This window comes from Oncorhynchus gorbuscha, linkage group LG17, assembly GCF_021184085.1.
Source record: "Oncorhynchus gorbuscha isolate QuinsamMale2020 ecotype Even-year linkage group LG17, OgorEven_v1.0, whole genome shotgun sequence".
In the NCBI taxonomy this organism is placed as follows: domain Eukaryota; kingdom Metazoa; phylum Chordata; class Actinopteri; order Salmoniformes; family Salmonidae; genus Oncorhynchus; species Oncorhynchus gorbuscha.
The window spans coordinates 28,359,622-28,379,851 of record NC_060189.1 but is presented as its reverse complement, the minus strand read 5'-3'; the positions used below and the strand labels follow the sequence as shown (position 1 = coordinate 28,379,851).

The window sequence follows — 20,230 nt, the reverse complement described above, 5'->3', positions numbered from 1 at the left end:
CCTTTGCAATGTGGCATGTTAAAATGGTATATACTTTTTAAGTACTGTATATTAATGAATGTTGCAAGTTGGGGCTTGTAGAGAAAGAGGGCACACGTCTTGGACACACAATTTTACTAAGAATAGTTACATATTACAAATAATAGTTATTACATTACTGTGTATTTTACTACAACAACCCTGACGGTGTTAAATTTAGTCTTTGACCCATAGACTCATATTTTGTTTATGTTTTTCTGTTTCAGACCTTGTCCTGAAACTGTTTGTGTGTTACATTGATATGAGCTAAATTGTAAGAAATGTGCTTGTCTGAAAGTGGCACACAGTGTGAGTAATCATCAAATCATGGGTCATCTCGTTCGCAAAAGAGCTGATTCAATGTTTTCTCAAATGTGTTATTCTTTTTTACAACCATTTTTTGTCACAATGTTCATTTGAACCAATTATAAAAACAAACTATAGAAGAATGAATATATACTAGTAGGAATTTGGTCACTTTTAATAACTTCAGTGACTTTATTAAAATTTAGTTGGTTATATACACGCAGTGGACAGTTTATTACGTACACCTATCTCTGTCGGACCCCACTTGCCTCCAGAACAGCCTAAATTCTTTGTGCCATGGAAACTCACATGTTAGGTCCCTTGATGCTCAATTGATATCAAGGTACCTAACATGTGCCAGTAAAACGTTCCCCACACCATTACACCACCGCCACCAGCCTGTACCGTTGACACCAGACAGGATGGGGCGATGAACTCATGCTGCTAATGTCAAATTCTCTGCCATCAACATGATGCTACAAGAACCGGGATTCATCGGACCAGGCAATGTTTTTCCACTCCTCAATTGTCCAGTGTTGGTGATCGCATGCCCACTGGAGCCACTTCTTTTTGTTTTTAGCTGATAGGAGTGGAACGTTGTGTGGTCGAATGCTGCGATAGCCGTTTTCCTTAGACCTGTCATCACAAGCACCCATAGGACTGATGCTAACTGGATGTTTTTTGTTTGTCTCACCATTCTCAGCTAACCATAGACACTGTAGTGCGTGAAAAGCCCAGGAGGCGGGCCGTTTCTGAGATAAGGAACTGGCGCGCCTGGCACCGACGATCAAACCACGCTCAAAGTCGCTTAGGTCACTCGTTTTGCCCATTCTAACGTTCATTCAAACAGTAACTGAATGCCTCGATGCCTGTCTGCCTGCTCAGCAAGCCACGGCCACGTGACTCACTGTATATAGGAGTAAACCATTTTTGTGAAAGGGGTGGTGTACCTAATAAAGTGTAGCTAGCTGCATTAGTATGTAGCTGAATAGATACAATTGGGAATGGTGGAGAAAGGTTTTTCAGTGCAGTTTCCTTTGCATTAGCAACAAATTGCTAAATTAATTCAAGGTAAATGTCTTCATAAATGCTAAAGATTTCATTTGTGAATTGGTGAATGACTGACTAATAGTGGAAAATAGTTAAAGGAGTAATCAAAGTTGGAATTTGATGACTACATCCACAGTCCCTGGTTGTTTCTCTTACAAGTTAGTCAAAGTTATAATTGTGTTTCTTATCTCCATAGAAAGGACATATGCCAGGTTTCGAAGGCATTCGCTCTGAAGCTGGGGCCAGCAGATCTGTAGGCCCGCAAAAATATGCACGAAAAGTAACTTACAATCTATTCAATCTCTTGTGAACACTTGTGTGATGTTATTCAATGATTTATTACTGTTTTACTTGTAACAACCTGTTAGAAATGTTTGTGATGCAATCTTGACACAATGCTGACATAACAGGTTATAGGCAACCAGCAATTTTATTGATACAACTGGCATAACTTTAATGAAGCTTGAAATTGTTTGACTGGTTGAATGTCTCACCGTTACGGTCAATTGGCACGGGTACTTTATTGTTATCATGAGTGTTATGGCATGTACAACGTCACAACTGCATTAACTATGCATCAACTAAATGGATTTTTCCATGGAGCCAATGTGTTTTTCAACATTACACACAGGCACATTTCCTGTTCCTAAGTAATATACTTTATTTACAGGTTGGCCAATATGCTTATAAACCATTATTAAATACTTTTTAACCATTAGTAAACCATTATTAGGTTTCTAGCAGCAAACCTGTGTATAAATTCATATAATTTCATGAATTTCATTTATTACAAACACCTCTAATCATAATATGATGCATGGATAACTAACAGTCCTTAAGTGTGTTGAGTTTAATTCTTAACAAACTATTTAATGTTTATAAACAGACCGTCAAATAAAATGTTACCGTAACCCTTCACCTATTCCTAACACATGACTGACTGTTAACCTTAATGTTATCCCTGTGCTAGACTTATCCGGTAACCTAACTTTAAATCTTACTGCCCCGTCCACCCTCAAACCTCGATCCTCACAGGCCAACCACAGCATTGACTTTGACACGGGCTCTGCCCTGGTGCTGACCATCGAGAGCACGCTGATCACCGCCTGCTCCTCTGAGTCTCTGGTTAGCAAGGGCCACTTCAAGAACTTCTGCATCCGCTTCGCCGAGGGCTTTGAGACCTCCTGGGACGACTGGAAGCCTGAGATCCGAGGAGACATGATCATGAACGCCTGTGAGTGATTGGACCGCAAAATGTTGGCTTTTACATACAGAATGGAATTGCAAATGCATGAAGTCAGGAAATGAGACGGCTTGTCTATATTTAGAGCTGGGCCTGGAAAAGCTGCATTTTTAAGTTTAACATCAGAACATGACTTTATATAGAATAAGTACATTCAAAATACAGAGGGAAAGTCTAAAGCTTCACCCATATATTGAGTACCAAAGAGACCTTTTGATATACCACCCTAATTAAGCTCTAGATATGCCTAACTTCCTACAGTGTGGTCCCCTACACTGTGCCGGTCCTCTTATTGATGTAATATTTGAATGTGTTGATTTTGTAGGTGTTGTTCCAGATGGCACATATGAAGTGTGCTCCAGAACCACAGGCCAGCTGTCAGCAGGTAGGTACTGCATAGTTAATGGGCATCAAACCTTGTGTATATTATGAAAGGGGTTAGTTTGACTGTGAACGTTGTCAAGCTTTTATCCAAAACGTATCACAGCTGTTTTCTTCTTCTCTCTGAACAAGATATTTGTATTCTAGTGAGTGATAGATGGATTTAGTGTAGGATAATATTCTCCCTCCCTCCTTGTGCGGCCATCAGAAAGCAGCAGTGCAGGCACCTGGGCGCTGAACGTGCTGTGGAAAATGTGTGGTATCGACGTCCACATGGACCCCAACATTGGCAAGCGTCTCAACGCCCTAGGCAACACACTGACCTCGCTGACGGGAGAGGAGGATGTGGATGACATCGCTGACCTCAACTCAATCAACATGGTCAATTTGTCCGATGAGGATGAGGCCGACACCATGTCGCCGACCATCCATATGGTCAGTGTTTTCAGTCTTTCCCTAACCATGATAACAATACTGAACATTTGTGTATTACTTTGAACATGTGAATTGTACAATTCTGAGTGTGTTTGTATGCTGTGAGTTTGTTAATGCCTGTGATTCTGGTGCACTACTACCACAATACGATTTAAGAGGCTGTTAAAGCACTATGATTGTGTAAGAGATTATAGTAGCTCTGTGTGCGTGTGTAAAATCCCTGACTGTGTGTCAAGAATGTAAAAAAGTACTGAGTGTCAAAACTGCATGTCTGTTCAACCACTGTGACAGCACTAAAAGCTATCCAAGCTGCTTAGTCCATGCACCCAGTTGAACCTTGCCTTGGGCGTATCCATCCCGTTGATTGCAGGGGAGCCCAGAGGGAGAGTGCAGCAGCCCTAGGCTCACGTTCAGGACACGGCTGGTAAACAGCATCCTGGGCCTGAAAAGCCCCAGTGTCCAGAGTGTCTCCGTACCAGGCGACTACCTAAACGACTATGCCCTTCCCCCATCCAGAGGGAACATGGCCAGGGCTCCCAGACCCCTATCCTGGGGATGTGTATGTACTGTAGCCCATCCTCAACTGCCCCACTCTCTATTGTCCTACCTTCTGGGCCCGTTAATCACGCTACGGGTAACATTAAGGCTCTATGGTCCAGATTTCAAGCTGCAGAATGGATTTCAATTGCTAAGTGACTCAATGAATTGTGATAATATCAGAGGGCTCGTAGCAATTGTGTATTTGGAGAACAAACTGATGGCAAACTAGGGATGGGCACAATTCAAATAATATCAAGTTCACAATTAGAATAATATCATAACATTTTTGGAGGATATCTGGATAGTTGAAATGCATGTAAATACATAACCTGCGTGACTTGGGGGAGAGGTTCCGCTCTGCTTTCATGCAGAAATTGAGGCTATTTTGCTGCACTTCCTGTCCTTAATTCAGATTAATGATTGCCGATGGTTGCTCCTTGTACTTAATTGCCATTTCAATTCCATTTTGTGTTGATTAGAGATCTCCTACGCTGCTTGCTACTACACATGGAGCCACTGACTAGTGCCACTTTGATTGGCTGACAATAACAACAAACCCCATGTAGACTACAGTATGTGTTTTTATTGAATTAAGAATGTCAAATGTCATGGTATATCCTTGTGTGTAGCAATGTCACTTATATACTTTTATTTCATTTTAATAACGCCTTTTCATTGTTAAAATAGGACTATGATGTATTATTATGTTTATGAATACTCTCGCAAGTATTCAAAAACTAGCGTCCGTTCAGATATTCGAATAACCATGCTCATCCCTATGGCAAAAATAATATGGTCACTTAGCAATTGACTCTTTGGGGTTTAGGCTCTTCTAGTTCTCTTTTCACCTGGTTACACATGTTGTGTTAACTCTCTCATCTGAGAATTGGGTTACCAATCGGTCCCAAAGGTCTCTAGTATTATGGGGATGGTGACTTTCATTTCACATATTTTTCTGCTGTTTATGTATGTGTATAACATGATAATTGGTGTGAGTATAAGATGTGACTAAGGTGGTGAATCATTCTCCCTCCTTCCTCCTGATTCTGCCACTTCGACCCTACTCTCCTCCCTTTCCACATCCAATGACTCACACTGTCCCCTTTCCTCCCGGCCGGCTTGGCCCTCCCTTCCTGCTCCGTGGCTAAGTGACTCATTACGAGCTTACAGAACAGGGCAACAGACAGCTAAGTTTAAATGGAGGACCTATCGTCCTGTCACTTCCTCCTCTCTACCTTCTCTTCCTCTGTATCCCCTGCTAAAGCTTTCTACCACTCAAGCTCAAGCTTTCTACCACTCAAGCTTCTGCCTCTAACCCTGGTCAACTCTTTTCCACCTTCTCCTCCACCCCCACCCCCTTCCTCTCTGCGAACGACTTTGTCAACCACTTTGAAAAGAAGATTGATGACATCACTCAGCCTATTAAGCCCACTGGTCTCACTCACACAGAACTACCCTGCATCTTGATCTCTTTCTCCCCTCTCTCTCCAGATGAAATCCTGCGACTAGTGATGTCTGGCTGCCCGAAAATCTGCCCGCTCGACCCCATCCCCTCCACCCTTCTCCAGACCATCTCTGGGAACTTTTCTCACTTCTCTCAACAACTCATCCCTGTCCACTGGCTGCGTCCCCTCTAACTTAAAAATGGCCCAAGTCGCTCCCCTCCTCAAGAAACCAACACACGACTCATCTGACGTCAAAAACGATTGACCTGTATCCCTTATTTTCTTTCCAAAACACTTGAGAGTGCTTTCTCGTTATCTCTCTCTCAGAACAATCTTCTTGACACTAACCAGTCAAGCTTCAAGACGGGTCACTCAACCGAGACTGCTCTTCTCTGTGTCATGGAGGCTCTCCGCACTGCCAAAGCTGACTCTCTCTCTTCTGTTTTCATCCTCCTAGATCTATCTGCAGCCTTTGACACCGTGACCCATCAGATCCCCCTCTCCACCCTCTCAGGGCTGGGCGTCTCAGGCTCTGCACACTCTTGGATTGGTATCCTACCTGGCAGGCCGCTCTTACCAGGTGACATGAAGAGGATCTGTATCTACACCACGCACTCTTACTACTGGTGTCCCCCAGGGCTTGGTTCTTGGTCCTCTTCTTTCTATACACCAAGTCACTTGGCTCCATCATATCCTCACATGGTCTCTCCTATCATTGCTATGCTGAAGACACTCAACTACTTTTCTCCTTCCCCCCCTTCTGACACCCAAGTGGTGACACGCATCTCTGCGTGCCTGGCAGATATCTCAACTTGGATGTCGGCCCATCACCTCAACCTCAACAAGACGGTGATGCTCTTCCTCCCTTGGAAGGCCTGCCCGCTCAAAGACTTCTCCATCACGGTTGACAACTCCACAGTGTCGCCCTCCCAGAGTGCAAATAGCCTTGGCATGACCCTGGACAACACCCTGTCGTTCTCTGCAAACATCAAAGCAGTGTTTCGCTCCTCCGCACACTCCACTGGCTTCCAGTCGAAGCTCGCATCCACTACAAGACCATGGCGCTTACCTAAGGAACAGCAAGTGGAACTGCCCCTCCCTACCTTCAATATGCTCAAACCCTACACCCCAACCTGAGCACTCCGCTCTGCCACCTCAGGTCTCTTGGCCCACCCTATGGGAGGGCAGCTCTCGCTCAGCCCAGTCTTCTCTGTCATGTCCTTCTCTGTCCATATTGTGGAACCAGCTTCACCCTGAAGCTAGGACGGCAGAGCAAACCGTATCTTAAATAATCCTCCTCGTCACTTTGACCCCCACCCTCCTCCCTGACTCTACTGATGGCTACCTTACTGAGGAAAATTTTACTTTCTATGCCTGTGATATGTGGTTCTTTCACCTAGTTATCTTAAGATGAATGCACTAACTGTAAGTCGCTCTGGATAAATGATTAAAATGTCTAATGTGGCTGTGTAACTTTGGTGTAATAATTAATTATTGGTTTAATACCTTAGTTTTGTGGTGTGAATAACCCAGGTTGAAGGTGTAATCTAATTTAGGTTATTTAATTGTGGTGATTGTTATAAAAATACATAAACATTATGTGGTGTAATATGTGAATTACAGGTTGTAATTTGTCCTTTATACTCCACAGGAGACCATAGACCTCAGGCGGCAGGCGGCAGTGGGCAACCAGATCTTAGATCCAAGAAGAGGGAAGTTAAACAAAAGAATAGTGGACATCAGAGAGCTGAACGAGCAGGCCAAAGTCATTGATGACCTCAAGTAAGAGTTCTTGTCAAACACCAAACCCAAGGATCAATCCTTGAAGTCAGATCACTCATCTCCATTTCATGTAATGTATACTGTATGTTCTCCTTTCACAGGAAATTGGGAGCGAGTGAGGGCACAATTAACCAGGAGATCCAGCGCTACCAGCAGCTGGAGTCTGTGGCCGTCAACGACATCAGGAGAGATGTCCGCAAGAAACTACGCCGCTCCAGCATGAGGGTGAGACCACTACGCACTTACTTACCCCCCTTTTGCTGGGCTTAATACTTCTGGACTGTGGGAGTCTCCATTTGTAAATCCTGCAACTTACAACTCCATACATCTCAATTTAAATGGAAAGAACACCAGCACTGATAAACCCTGATCACTTGTTTGTATGCTTCTCCATCAGGCTGCATCTCTAAAGGACAAGTGGGGTCTGGGATACAAACCCAGCTATAACCGTTCCAAGAGCATCTCTACAGCAGCAGGGAGGCCTCCACTTAAAAGGATGGAACGCCAAAGGTACTGTAAGATCATTCCTTGTCTGCAGTTGAAACCTAGCAGGCTATGGGTCAATTCTGTATCAATTCAGTAAAGTCAGGATTGGGAATTGAATTGAAATTCCAATGGGTTGGATTATTTTTCCTAATTTCCTGCTCAGTTCCAGAATAGGAGACGTAGATGACTTGCCAGACATCAGAGTAGATGCATCCTCCCCTGGACCAAGAGTTACCTTCAACATCCAGGACACGGTAATGTATAGAATGACGACAATGGTAGTTAATAACAATAGGGTTCTCCAAAATGGCAGTTGCACAGTTTTTATTGAGTTAGGGCATCATTTCATCCTCCATGTCGTTTGTTTGTTTGTTTGTTTAACACTATGACAGGCCTCTTGACCTGAGGCTGTGTGTGTCTAAACATTGTGGAAACGCTCTGATATGTCAGCGGAAGCTAAGTGTTAGCTTTTCAGCTAGCTTGTAGCTTGAAGGAGAGTTAAAGGAATATTCCACTCAAAAACAATCTAGTATTTTTTCATTAGTCCACTGTTGATACAGTCCCAAAATGTTTTGCATGTGAGCAGTCAGGTTTTCAAGATGATGGACTTTCAAAAAGCAAATTGTGACTTGCCACATTGATGATGACGCAAACACAAATTACAATAGTTTTGGAGTGGATTATTCCTTTAAGTGTGCCTTTTGAGTGCAAAGTCCCCTCTTGAACATGTTGCCATGCTTTCATTTTTTGGATGGATTCCATTGTTCTCTTTCTGTTCAACTGAAGATTAATAATCAGGACTCTACAAACCGACCAGTCAGTCCAGGGGAGGTCTTCAAGGTATTTGTAAAACAACCAAAAACAATCCCAAACAAATGAAAATCAAAAAAGAACTTCTTCTTCCGCTTCTTCGTCTTCCACTTCTTCCTCTTCTTCTAGTAAAATGTCAACGACTGATTTGTTTGAAAACATGGAAATTCAAAACAGGATGATGAGAAGAAGGCTAGTAGTATCAATCAATGCTTGATTTTCATGTATGTTGGATTGATGCATGCCATACCATCTTCAGTAGCAAGAGATCAACAAGTCAAGTGCACTCGAGCTAATATTTTTTAATGCACTTACAATACAACTCAAATGGCAATATGGTCTTAATACCAGCCATTGCATCTGATTATGTGTTTCAAAGAAAACTGTAATTATTCGCCGCATGGCTACGTCATCGGCGATATTGCGGCTCTGTAGATATGGTTAGACTTGTGTATTATGTGTATGTATTTACCTAGGCAAGTCAGTTAAGGACAAATTCTTATTTTCAATGTCGGCCTAGGAACAGTGGGTTAACTGCCTGTTCAGGGGCAGAACGATTTGAACTTGCAACCGTCCGGTTAGTAGTCCAACGCTCTAACCACTAGGCTACCCTGCCGGTAGTAGTATGCCTGCATAGTAGGTACTAAATGTAGATACTAAATGTTTAAGATTATATTTCAATGTGCCATTGATTCACACACACGCATCCTGTTATTAAATTCCATGTCGCTCCAAATCAACTTCTTTCAATCACAGATCTCCTTTTCTAACTGCAGCATCTATTCCAACCCTAGTAGCTATGATTCAAGACTTTTAGGATGTATAGAGCCTCTGAGCCTTAAACTCTAAACCCTTAGCCTGGCCAACCTCAGAATAATTGTGCCTCAAAGCCGTGACTAGAGGAAACATTGAGGTTTCCTCCTTTTTACTTTTTGAAAATGTATACTTCATGCAAACTGCTCAGGACAGTGGTTGTTTATGGCTATACTGTCCTTTGTGAGGGGTTGCAATGTTTTGTTGTTTTGGGAGTTGATCCGCTTCATCCACTGTCCTAAGAGAAGACGTTGTCCTGCAGCTTCTTTCTGCCCAGGTGTCTTCATCCTTCACTTCATCCTCTTCATCTCTGACTCCATATCTCTTTCCTCTGTCTTCTCCCAGAGCACTGCATGAAAAAACGTCAAGCACATAGCAGTCTGTATTACAGGACATTATGTACATTACATATAGCAATAGCCATGATATTGGCCATGTTTAAAAAATGTTTTTGAAGATACCAAGCTGGAGTATATTATGACTGTAACGCACATTGTGTATTGGCAATTATAACAAATCGTTACAAATGTATTACTACACAAACATACAGATACTTTGAAACGGATGTTATCTGCTACAGAGTTTAGAGCACTTTCAAAATGTTGACCTTTTCTAATTAAAAGAGTCTAACTGTCCCCCTCTCAACCCCTCCCATATGTTCTCTGCTGAAGTTTCCTGAGGAGACAGAAATGGACCTGTTATCCATCACCATTGATGAGCCACTCCATCATCATCTTCATCACCTTCATCATTTCCCATCTGTTAGCGAAGGACCCCACTCAGTGTTCAGTGCCCCTGCAACCCCCGCCGTCTTCTCACCTGGCATTCCCTTCCAGCACGACGACATGCGGCGCGACGAGCTCTCCTCCTCTTCCTCAGAGGACTCCGACAAGGAGGAAGAGTTTGACCGCGAGAGGTCATCCAGCTACTTCAGGAGGACTGTGTGAGTTATCCCCCCTCCCCTTTCCACCTCTCTCTCGTCTTTGTTTGGCCGATTCCCAGACTCATATTAAACCTACTACTAGACTAAAAAGCATGCAATCTCATTTTTTTTAAAACTTTTTCCTGCCTACTAAACACGACCCCCGTTTGTTCTGCTGTCACAGCCAACCACCACACAGAAAACCATCAGGCTTCGCCGCTGTCAGCCAGATGTTCAGTGAGCGCTGGCCCAGCACACCCACCAACCGCAGCCTCATGAGCTCAGTCACTGAGAGGAACATTGACTTTGAGCTGGACGTGCGTGTGGAGATTGACAGTGGCAAGTGTGTCCTGCACCCTACCACCCAGCAGCCCGAGCACGAGGATGTCTCCTTCAGAAGGTACGGCACCTGAACCCTAGGGATCTTCTAACTATTTAATGACGTATGCCTTATTATAACCTAGACAACTCATAAAGTATTATACCTGCAGGCTTTAAGTTAACCCCCTTGAGTCGATGTCCGTGCCCGCCACAGAAATCTAATTAGCATAATAAAACATCTCTATCAAAATCCATCTGTTTAAGGTTGAGATATGCATGGGCTGCGTCTCAATCCACCACACCTGCGGTGGAAGGTCTCTCATGGTTTGTCAGACCATGAGACATCCTGAAAATCAGTCTTCTCACAAAAACGTCTGAACTGTTTGGCCTAAAAAACGAATATGACCAATCTATGGAAAGATGAGACTCACGAACAGGATGATATTCTCTGGTATCCTCTATGATGCCCACCAGCCTCACAAGCTCGTCCGTTATCCTCTATGATGCCCCCCCACACACACACACACACCTTTTGCCTTCAGAACAGCCTCAATCCATCAGGACTTGGACTCTACAAAGTGTCAAAAGTGTTCCACAGGGATGCTGGCCCATGTTGACTCCAATGCTTCCCACAGTTGTGTCATGTTGGCTGGATGTCCTTTGGGTGGTGGACCATTCTTGATATACACGGGAAACTGTTTAGTTTGAAAAACCCAGCAGTTTTGCACACAAACCGGTGCGCCTGGTACCTACTACCATACCCTGTTCAAAAGCACTTAAATATTTGGTCTTGCCCATTCACCCTATGAATGGCACACATACACAATCCATGTATATTGTCTCAAGGTGTAAAAATATTTCTTTAACCTGTCTCCTACACTGATTGAAGTGAATTTAGCTAGTGACATCAATTAGGGATCATATCTTTCAATTGGGTTGACCTGGTCAGTCTACGACATGGATAGTGCATGTACTCTTAATGTTTTGTATACTCAGTGTATATGAAAGTAGTTTAGAGACGTTTTTTTTTGTGTACAGTTTTTTTTAAATATAATTTCATGATGTGATATCTCTCAGGTATTGGACAGCCACTTTAAAACAAACTGCCCATTGATTGATTCTTTTTACTGTTTTTCCATTTATGAATCTGTTATTTAAGGTCAAATTCAATGTTTCATCAAATAATATTTGTTTATCCCTAACGGGGTCATACAATTCAAAATCAAATAGCCAAATGATCCTTGGTATGACCATCTTAAAACCATTCCATATGTTAGCTTAGTATCCCCCTCCCCCACTCCCGGGTTAGACTCTTAAGGATTAAGTGTTACCAAAGTTTCTAGAAAGCTATTTATCCTCCTGTACTGTAGGAGTTGTGACCGCAGCTCCAGGAGTCTGGACCAGGAGTCTCCACCCAAGAAGAAGAAGCTCCAGCCCACTTACACCTCAACCACCCACCTCCTGGCCGGGAAGAAGGTGCCTTCCTCTCTGCAGACCAAATCCAGTGACCTGGAGACCACTGTCTTTTACATTCCGGGAGTGGATGTCAAGGTCAGTTAATTTGCTTTCACTCCATTACTGTTATCCTATCTATAGCATGGTATAAATAATGTGTTTAAACGATGACCCATCAATATGATGCATTAAATGGTAGGAACTATATTGCGATTGATGATTTTAAGAGTTAAACTATTCTGATACGTAACTATTTAGGGATATAATGTTTCCCCATACGCATCAGTCCCTGATTCAAATGTTTAAAATACAAGATCATCGTTCCGCTGGACCCCAAACTAATCCAAATATAGCTTGCATCGGTCAGAAAATCAATTAAACATTCTGAACCGGTTCACTTTTTTTTCTACCTTCCGAAAATACTGTACCTCAACTTTTGTGACAACTGATACATCCTCTCCTTTAGCATCGAACTAAAGTTCTAAAACTACTAAGTTCTAAAACTACTACTAACTACTAAGAACTAAAACTAAACCTTTTCCCTCTCGCTCTCATCCAACACTTCCCACACTGCCCCTACTCGGATGGTATCGCGCCGTCCCAACCTTCGCTCTCTCTCCCCCGCTACTCTCTCCTCTTCCATCCTATCATCTCTTCCCTCTGCTCAAACCTTCTCCAACCTATCTCCTGATTCTGCCTCCTCAACGCTCCTCTCCTCCCTTTCTGCATCCTTTGACTCTCTATGTCCCCTATCTTCCAGGCCGGCTCGGTCCTCCCCTCCCGCTCCATGGCTTGACGACTCATTGCGAGCTCACAGAACAGGGCTCCGGGCAGCCGAGCGGAAATGGAGGAAAACTCGCCTCCCTGCGGACCTGGCATCCTTTCGCTCCCTCCTCTCTACATTTTCCTCCTCTGTCTCTGCTGCTAAAACCACTTTCTACCACTCTAAATTTCAAGCATCTGCCTCTAACCCTAGGAAGCTCTTTGCCACCTTCTCCTCCCTCCTGAATCCTCCTTCCCCTCCCCCTCCTCCTCCCTCTCTGCAGATGACTTCGTCAACCATTTTGAAAAGAAGGTCGACGACATCCGATCCTCGTTTGCTAAGTCAAACGACACTGCTGGTTCTGCTCACACTGCCCTACCCTGTGCTCTGACCTCTTTCTCCCTCTCTCTCCAGATGAAATCTCGCGTCTTGTGACGGCCGGCCGCCCAACAACCTGCCCGCTCGACCCTATCCCCTCCTCTCTTCTCCAGACCATTTCCGGAGACCTTCTCCCTTACCTCACCTCGCTCATCAACTTATCCCTGACCGCTGGCTACGTCCCTTCCGTCTTCAAGAGAGCGAGAGTTGCACCCCTTCTGAAAAAACCTACACTCGATCCCTCCGATGTTAACAACTACAGACCAGTATCCCTTCTTTCTTTTCTCTCCAAAACTCTTGAACGTGCCGTCCTTGGTCAGCTCTCCCGCTATCTCTCTCAGAATGACCTGCTTGATCCAAATCAGTCAGGTTTCAAGACTAGTCATTCAACTGAGACTGCTCTTCTCTGTATCACGGAGGCGCTCCGCACCGCTAAAGCTAACTCTCTCTCCTCTGCTCTCATCCTTCTAGACCTATCGGCTGCCTTCGATACTGTGAACCATCAGATCCTCCTCTCCACCCTCTCCGAGTTGGGCATCTCTGGCGCGGCCCACGCTTGGATTGCGTCCTACCTGACAGGTCGCTCCTACCAGGTGGCGTGGCGAGAATCTGTCTCCTCACCACGCGCTCTCACCACTGGTGTCCCCCAGGGCTCTGTTCTAGGCCCTCTCCTATTCTCGCTATACACCAAGTCACTTGGCTCTGTCATAACCTCACATGGTCTCTCCTATCATTGCTATGCAGACGACACACAATTAATCTTCTCCTTTCCCCCTTCTGATGACCAGGTGGCGAATCGCATCTCTGCATGTCTGGCAGACATATCAGTGTGGATGACGGATCACCACCTCAAGCTGAACTTCGGCAAGACGGAGCTGCTCTTCCTCCCGGGGAAGGACTGCCCGTTCCATGATCTCGCCATCACGGTTGACAACTCCATTGTGTCCTCCTCCCAGAGCGCTAAGAACCTTGGTGTGATCCTGGACAACACCCTGTCGTTCTCAACTATCATCAAGACGGTGGCACGTTCCTGTAGGTTCATGCTCTACAACATCCGCAGAGTACGACCCTGCCTCACACAGGAAGCGGCGCAGGTCCTAATCCAGGCACTTGTCATCTCCCGTCTGGATTACTGCAACTCGCTGTTGGCTGGGCTCCCTGCCTGTGCCATTAAACCCCTACAACTCATCCAGAACGCCGCAGCCCGTCTAGTGTTCAACCTTCCCAAGTTCTCTCACGTCACCCCGCTCCTCCGCTCTCTCCACTGGCTTCCAGTTGAAGCTCGCATCCGCTACAAGACCATGGTGCTTGCCTACGGAGCTGTGAGGGGAACGGCACCTCAGTACCTCCAGGCTCTGATCAGGCCCTACACCCAAATAAGGGCACTGCGTTCATCCACCTCTGGCCTGCTCGTCTCCCTACCACTGAGGAAGTACAGTTCCCGCTCAGCCCAGTCAAAACTGTTCGCTGCTCTGGCTCCCCAATGGTGGAACAAACTCCCTCACGACGCCAGGACAGCGGAGTCAATCACCACCTTCCGGAGACACCTGAAACCCCACCTCTTTAAGGAATACTTAGGATAGGATAAAGTAATCCTTCTCACCCCCCCCCCCCCTTAAAATATTTAGATGCACTATTGTAAAGTGGCTGTTCCACTGGATGTCATAAGGTGAATGCACCAATTTGTAAGTCGCTCTGGATAAGAGCGTCTGCTAAATGACTTAAATGTAAATGTAATATGGCTTTTTCTTCACAACTCTGCCTAGAAGGCCACATCCCAGAGTCACCTCTTCACTGTTGATGTTGAGACTTGTGTTTTGAGGATACTATTTAATAAAGCTGCCAGTTGAGGACTTGTGAGGTGTCTGTTTGTCAAACTAGACACTCTAATGTACTTGTCCTTTTGCTCAGTTGTGCACCGGGGCCTCCCACTCCTATTTCTATTCTGGTTAGAGACCATTTGCGCTGTTCTGTGAAGGGAGTAGTGCACAGCATTGTACGAGATCTTCAGTTTCTTGGCAATTTCTCGCATGGAATAGCCTTCATTTCTCAGAACAAGAATAGACTGATGAGTTTCAGAAGAAAGGTCTTTGTTTCTGGCCATTTTGAGCCTGCAAACGAACCCACAAATGCTGATGCTCTGGATACTCAACTAGTCTAAAGAAGGACAGTTTTATTGCCTCTATAATCATAAGAACAGTTTTTAGCTGTGCTAACATAATTGCAAAAGGGTTTTCTAATGATCAATTAGCCTTTTAAAATGATAAACTTGGATTAGCTAACACAACGTGCCATTGGAATACGGGAGTGATGGTTGCTGATAATGGGCCTCTGTACGGCCAATGTAGATATTCCATAACAAATCTGCCATTTCCAACTACAATAGTCATTTACCAATTTGTAAGTCGCTCTGGATAAGAGCGTCTGCTAAATGACTTAAATGTAAATGTAAATGTAACTAAGCATGTAACTGCATTGACAGTAGATCATTTATCTGCAAGTCATTTTGCATGGCGAACAGCCCCAGGCAATATCAGTAGCCTAGTAAAATGCGCACTGTCAAACTGGGCACACCCCCCATCTTCATCAACGGGGCCGACATGGAGACGGTCAAAAAGTTCCTCGGCATACACATCTTCGAGGAGCTGAAATGGTCAAACCACACAGACATGTATGTATGCGCATGACTCAACACTATACATGTCAGCTACAACAGCGACTGAAATGACTGCAACACTTAACAAAGAATTGTAGTTAGTTTCAGAGTGGGTGGCAAGGAATGTTAGTCCTAAATATTTCTAAACTAAAAGCATTGTATTTTGGACAAATCATTCACTGAACACTAAACCTCAACTAAATCTTGTAATAAATCATGTGGAAATTGAGCAAGTTGAGGTGACTAAACTGCTTGGAGTAACCCTGGATTATAAACTGTCATGGTCAAAATATATTGATACAACAGTAGATAAGATCTGGAGAAGTATGTCCATAATAATGTTCTGCTCTGCCTTAACAGCACTATCAACAAGGCAGGTCCTACAGGCCCTAGGTTTGTCACACCTGGACTACTGTTCAGTCGTGTTGTCAAGTGCCACAAAAAAGGACTTGGCTCAGAACAGGGAAGGACGGCTGGCCCTTGATGTACACAGAGAGCTAATATTAATAATATGTATGTCAATCTCTCCTGACTCAAAGTGGAGGAGAGATTGACTTCATCGCTACTTGTATTTATGAGAGGTATTGACATGTTGAATGCACCGAGCTCTCTGTTTGAACTACTGGCGCACAGCTTGGACACCAATGTGTGGTAGTGGTGGAGTAGGGGCCTAAGGGCACACAGTGTGTTGTGAAATCAGTGAATGTATTGTGATGTTTTTAAAATTGTATAAACTGCCTTCACGACAGCGACTATTCAACCTCAAGAGACTGAGAAAATGTGGCCTGTCCCAAGGACCCTCACAGTGTTCTACAGGAGCACAATCGAACACATACGGCAACTCCACCGCCGCTGACCACAAGGCACTACAGAGGGTGGTATGCTCAGCCGAACACACCATTGGGAGCACACTACAACCAATGCTCTAAGCTCTGTTGTCGAGACTTCTGGCAGTTTCTATGGGGGTGCCACATGGTTCAATTCTCGGGTCAACTCTTTTCTCTGTATATATCAATGATGTCACTCTAGTTGCTGTTGAGTTTCTGATCCACCTCTACGCAGACGACACCATTCTGTATACATCTGGCCCTTTTTTGGACACTGCTAACAAACATCCAAGCGAACTTCAACGCCATACAACACTCCTTCCGTGGCCTCCAACTGCTTTTAAATGCTAGGAAAACTAAGTGCTCTTCAACTGATTGCTGCCCGCATCCTACCCGACTAGCATCACTACTCTGGACGGTTCTGACGTAGAATATGTGGACAACTACAAATAACTAGGTGTCTGGTTAGACTGTAAACTCTCCTTCCAGACTCACATTAAGCATCTCCAATCCAAAATTACATCTAGAATTGGCTTCCTATTTCACATCAAAGCCTCCTTCACTCATGCTGCTAAACATACCCTCGTAAAAACTGACTATCCTACCGATCCTTGACTTTGGCAAACACTCTACTCAGCAAACTGGATATAGTCTATCACCATGCCATCCTTTTTATCACCAAAGCCCCATACTGGGGCGGCAGGTAGCCTAGTGGTTAGAGCATTGGACTAGTAACCGAAAGGTTGCAAAAATCCACAAGCTGACAAGGTAAAAATCTGTCGTTCTGAACAAGGCTGTTAACCCACTGTTCCTAGGCCGTTGTTGAAAATAAGAATTTGTTGTTAACTGACTTGCCTAGTTAAATAAAGGTTTTTTAAAAAAAATTAAATAAATAAAAATATACTACCCACCACTGTACATAGGCCATCTGTAAATAGTACACCCGACTACCTCTTCCCCATATTATTACTTACCCTCTTGCTCTTTTGCACCCCAGTATCTCTACTTGCACATCATCATCTGCACATCTATCACTCCAGTATTAATGCTAAATTGTAGTTATTTTCACCTCTAGGACCGATTTATTGCCTACCTCCCTACTCTTCTACATTTGCCCACAACGTACATAGATTTTTCTATTTTTCTTTTCTTTTGTGTTATTGACTGTATGTTTGTTCATGTGTAACTCTGTGTTTTTTTTTTGTTGCACTGTTTTGCTTTATCTTGGCCAGGTCGCAGTTGTAAATGAGAACTTACATGGTTAAATAAATAACAATTAAATGAATGGACTGTTTTACAGCATGAGCGGTCCTGAGTAGATGCCCTTGTTTTGAGATCAAAGCGAGAGCTACATGTAGAGCGTGTGTGCTAGTTAGTGAGTTATTATCCCAGTTATAGATTATTTGTAGACAGCAATGGGGGAGTGATTTGCTATTTGTCTTAAATGGGCAGTGTTGTATTTTGAGACGGGCTTGAATAAGCTAAGTAGCCAATTGGCACAGGGTAGAATAATTTGTCTGATTCTCTGTAATAATGGTATGGGAATAATGATGCATCAAACAACACAACAACATTTTCAGTCACCTCCTTGTCTAAAGGACAAGTGGATAAACAGGTTCATGTCAAGCCCTGCAGGTTTTTTCTAAAGTATCATGGAATGTAGGCCTAGCTTGAACACCACACATTGGCTGCAACTGTAGGCTGAACGACAGAACAGCTATTTCCATGTTAAAATGTTATGGGATGCATTTTCTCCATTGTTTTTGATGGTAGACCACTCTGGTAGGCCTACATTATGATCAAATAGCCACAGTAGCCTACTTGACCATTTTTAAAACTAACTTAGTGGGTACAGCCTCAGTGTTCACAGTAAATGCACGGTGGAAGTTGCACAGAATTTTCCAAACGTTCAAATTTGCTCAGTCATGAAAGAAAATTGAGGGAACATTGCATACAACACCAGGTGTCGCAGGAAGGCCAAGAAGATCATCAGGGACCTTGGCCACAGCCTGTTTGCCCCACTTCCATCACTCAGACGTGGGTAGTACAGGACCAGTCTGGCTAATAGCTTCTACCTACCCCCAGACCATCAGGCTGCTGAATAGCCCACTTTAGTAATTTGTCATGTTTAATAGCCACAACTACTCCAGGAATACATTCCCCCACTATTAAACCACCGCCACCAGCCTGTACTGTTGACACCAGGTAGGTAGGGCCATTGACTAATGCTGCTTAAGCCATATTCTGACTCTGCCACCAGCATGATGCTACAGGAACTGGGATTCATTGAACGAGGCAAAGTTTTTCCACTCCTCAATTGTCCATTGTTGGTGATTGCGTGCCCACTTGAACCGCCCACATTTTCTTGTTTTTAGCTCATCGGAGTAGAACCCAGCATGGTCGTAGCCAATCCGTGACATGGATCTACAAGTTGTGCGTTCCAAGATGCTGTTCTGCACACCACTGATGTATTGCGCCCACAGGACTGCCGCTGACTGGATGTTTTTTGTTTGTTGCACTATTCTTGAAAAACCCTAGACACTGTTGTGTGTGAAAAGCGCACACACACACACACACACAAGACAAATCCGCTCAGACAGTTTCAGCTCATGAGCTCCATCAGCAGCAGATTTTAATTTAGAATGGAAAATGAATGTTTATGCAACTAGCAACTAGTTAGTGCATCGAATCACATTGAACCGAATCTCACCGATTTGTTCCTCTAATCAGACCGCATCGTGCCGTTTCAAACTTCAACCTATCATTCCTGTATCGTATCGGAGCCCATGTATGTAGATACATATTAAATTGTCTTGAAAAGAATTTTGCACATCCTTAGTAACCATTTTTCTATTTCCTCCAACCCCAGTTGCACTACAACTCCAAGACCATGAAGACTGAGTCACCCAATGCCTCGCGAGGATCCTCCCTCCCCCGCACCCTCTCCAAAGAGTCCAAGCTGTATGGTATGAAAGATAGCGGCCCTCACAACCCTCCCAATGCTGCCCAAAGCAAGACTAACACGCTCCTTCCTCCCCCACCCCCACCTCTACCATCAGGTACTGAGAGCTCTCATTATTACTTGCATGCCCTTTCACCTTCTGTGTTGACCTACAGTAACACGCCACATCTCCATCATGGAGATGCACTATTGTTAAGTGACTGTCCCACTGGATGTCATAAGGTGAATGCACCAATTTGTAAGTCGCTCTGGATAAGAGCGTCTGCTAAATGACCCATAGACATCCTCAATCAACCCATCCTCAATCAACCCATCCAAGGAGTTGATCTGTGAATGTTGAAGACGATTGGGATTTCTGTGTTGGAATGTTTTAAGAAGAATTCATTTAATAATTTTGTTTCAGACACGTAGTGGGTGGATAGATAAATGGGCTGTTTTATTAAAAACTGTTATTCTCCAGATGAAAGAAAACATACAAGGTGGAACCAGAAAGTTCTGTAAATGAAAGAACATTTGATAAGTTTGTCCCACTATGTGTTTCAGTCCATCACTAGTTAGGTAATGGGTCACACTAAACACAGCATATTGTAATTACCAATGTTGATGTAAGTAGTGAAGCTTTGTGTGACCCTGTCAA

At 44.0% G+C, this 20,230-nt stretch overlaps 1 protein-coding gene across 12 annotated transcripts in view; it reads left to right on the top strand.

The window, feature by feature from the left end:
* Positions 1-20,230, top strand: part of kiaa1109 (KIAA1109 ortholog) — a 123,119-nt gene that overhangs the window by 81,172 nt on the left and 21,717 nt on the right. For 6 of the 12 annotated variants that reach the window (XM_046308928.1, XM_046308926.1, XM_046308931.1 and 3 more), the window contains 14 exons: positions 1,571-1,654; positions 2,410-2,608; positions 2,943-3,002; positions 3,207-3,433; positions 3,804-3,992; positions 7,070-7,200; positions 7,302-7,425; positions 7,598-7,710; positions 7,850-7,940; positions 8,473-8,526; positions 9,981-10,252; positions 10,416-10,631; positions 11,923-12,103; positions 19,501-19,690. In XM_046308928.1, the coding sequence (XP_046164884.1) occupies positions 1,571-1,654; positions 2,410-2,608; positions 2,943-3,002; positions 3,207-3,433; positions 3,804-3,992; positions 7,070-7,200; positions 7,302-7,425; positions 7,598-7,710; positions 7,850-7,940; positions 8,473-8,526; positions 9,981-10,252; positions 10,416-10,631; positions 11,923-12,103; positions 19,501-19,690 (2,131 nt within the window). The remainder of the gene's footprint in view (positions 1-1,570; positions 1,655-2,409; positions 2,609-2,942; positions 3,003-3,206; positions 3,434-3,803; positions 3,993-7,069; positions 7,201-7,301; positions 7,426-7,597; positions 7,711-7,849; positions 7,941-8,472; positions 8,527-9,980; positions 10,253-10,415; positions 10,632-11,922; positions 12,104-19,500; positions 19,691-20,230) is intronic. The other 6 variants (XM_046308937.1, XM_046308938.1, XM_046308934.1 and 3 more) reach the window with 5 other exon arrangements.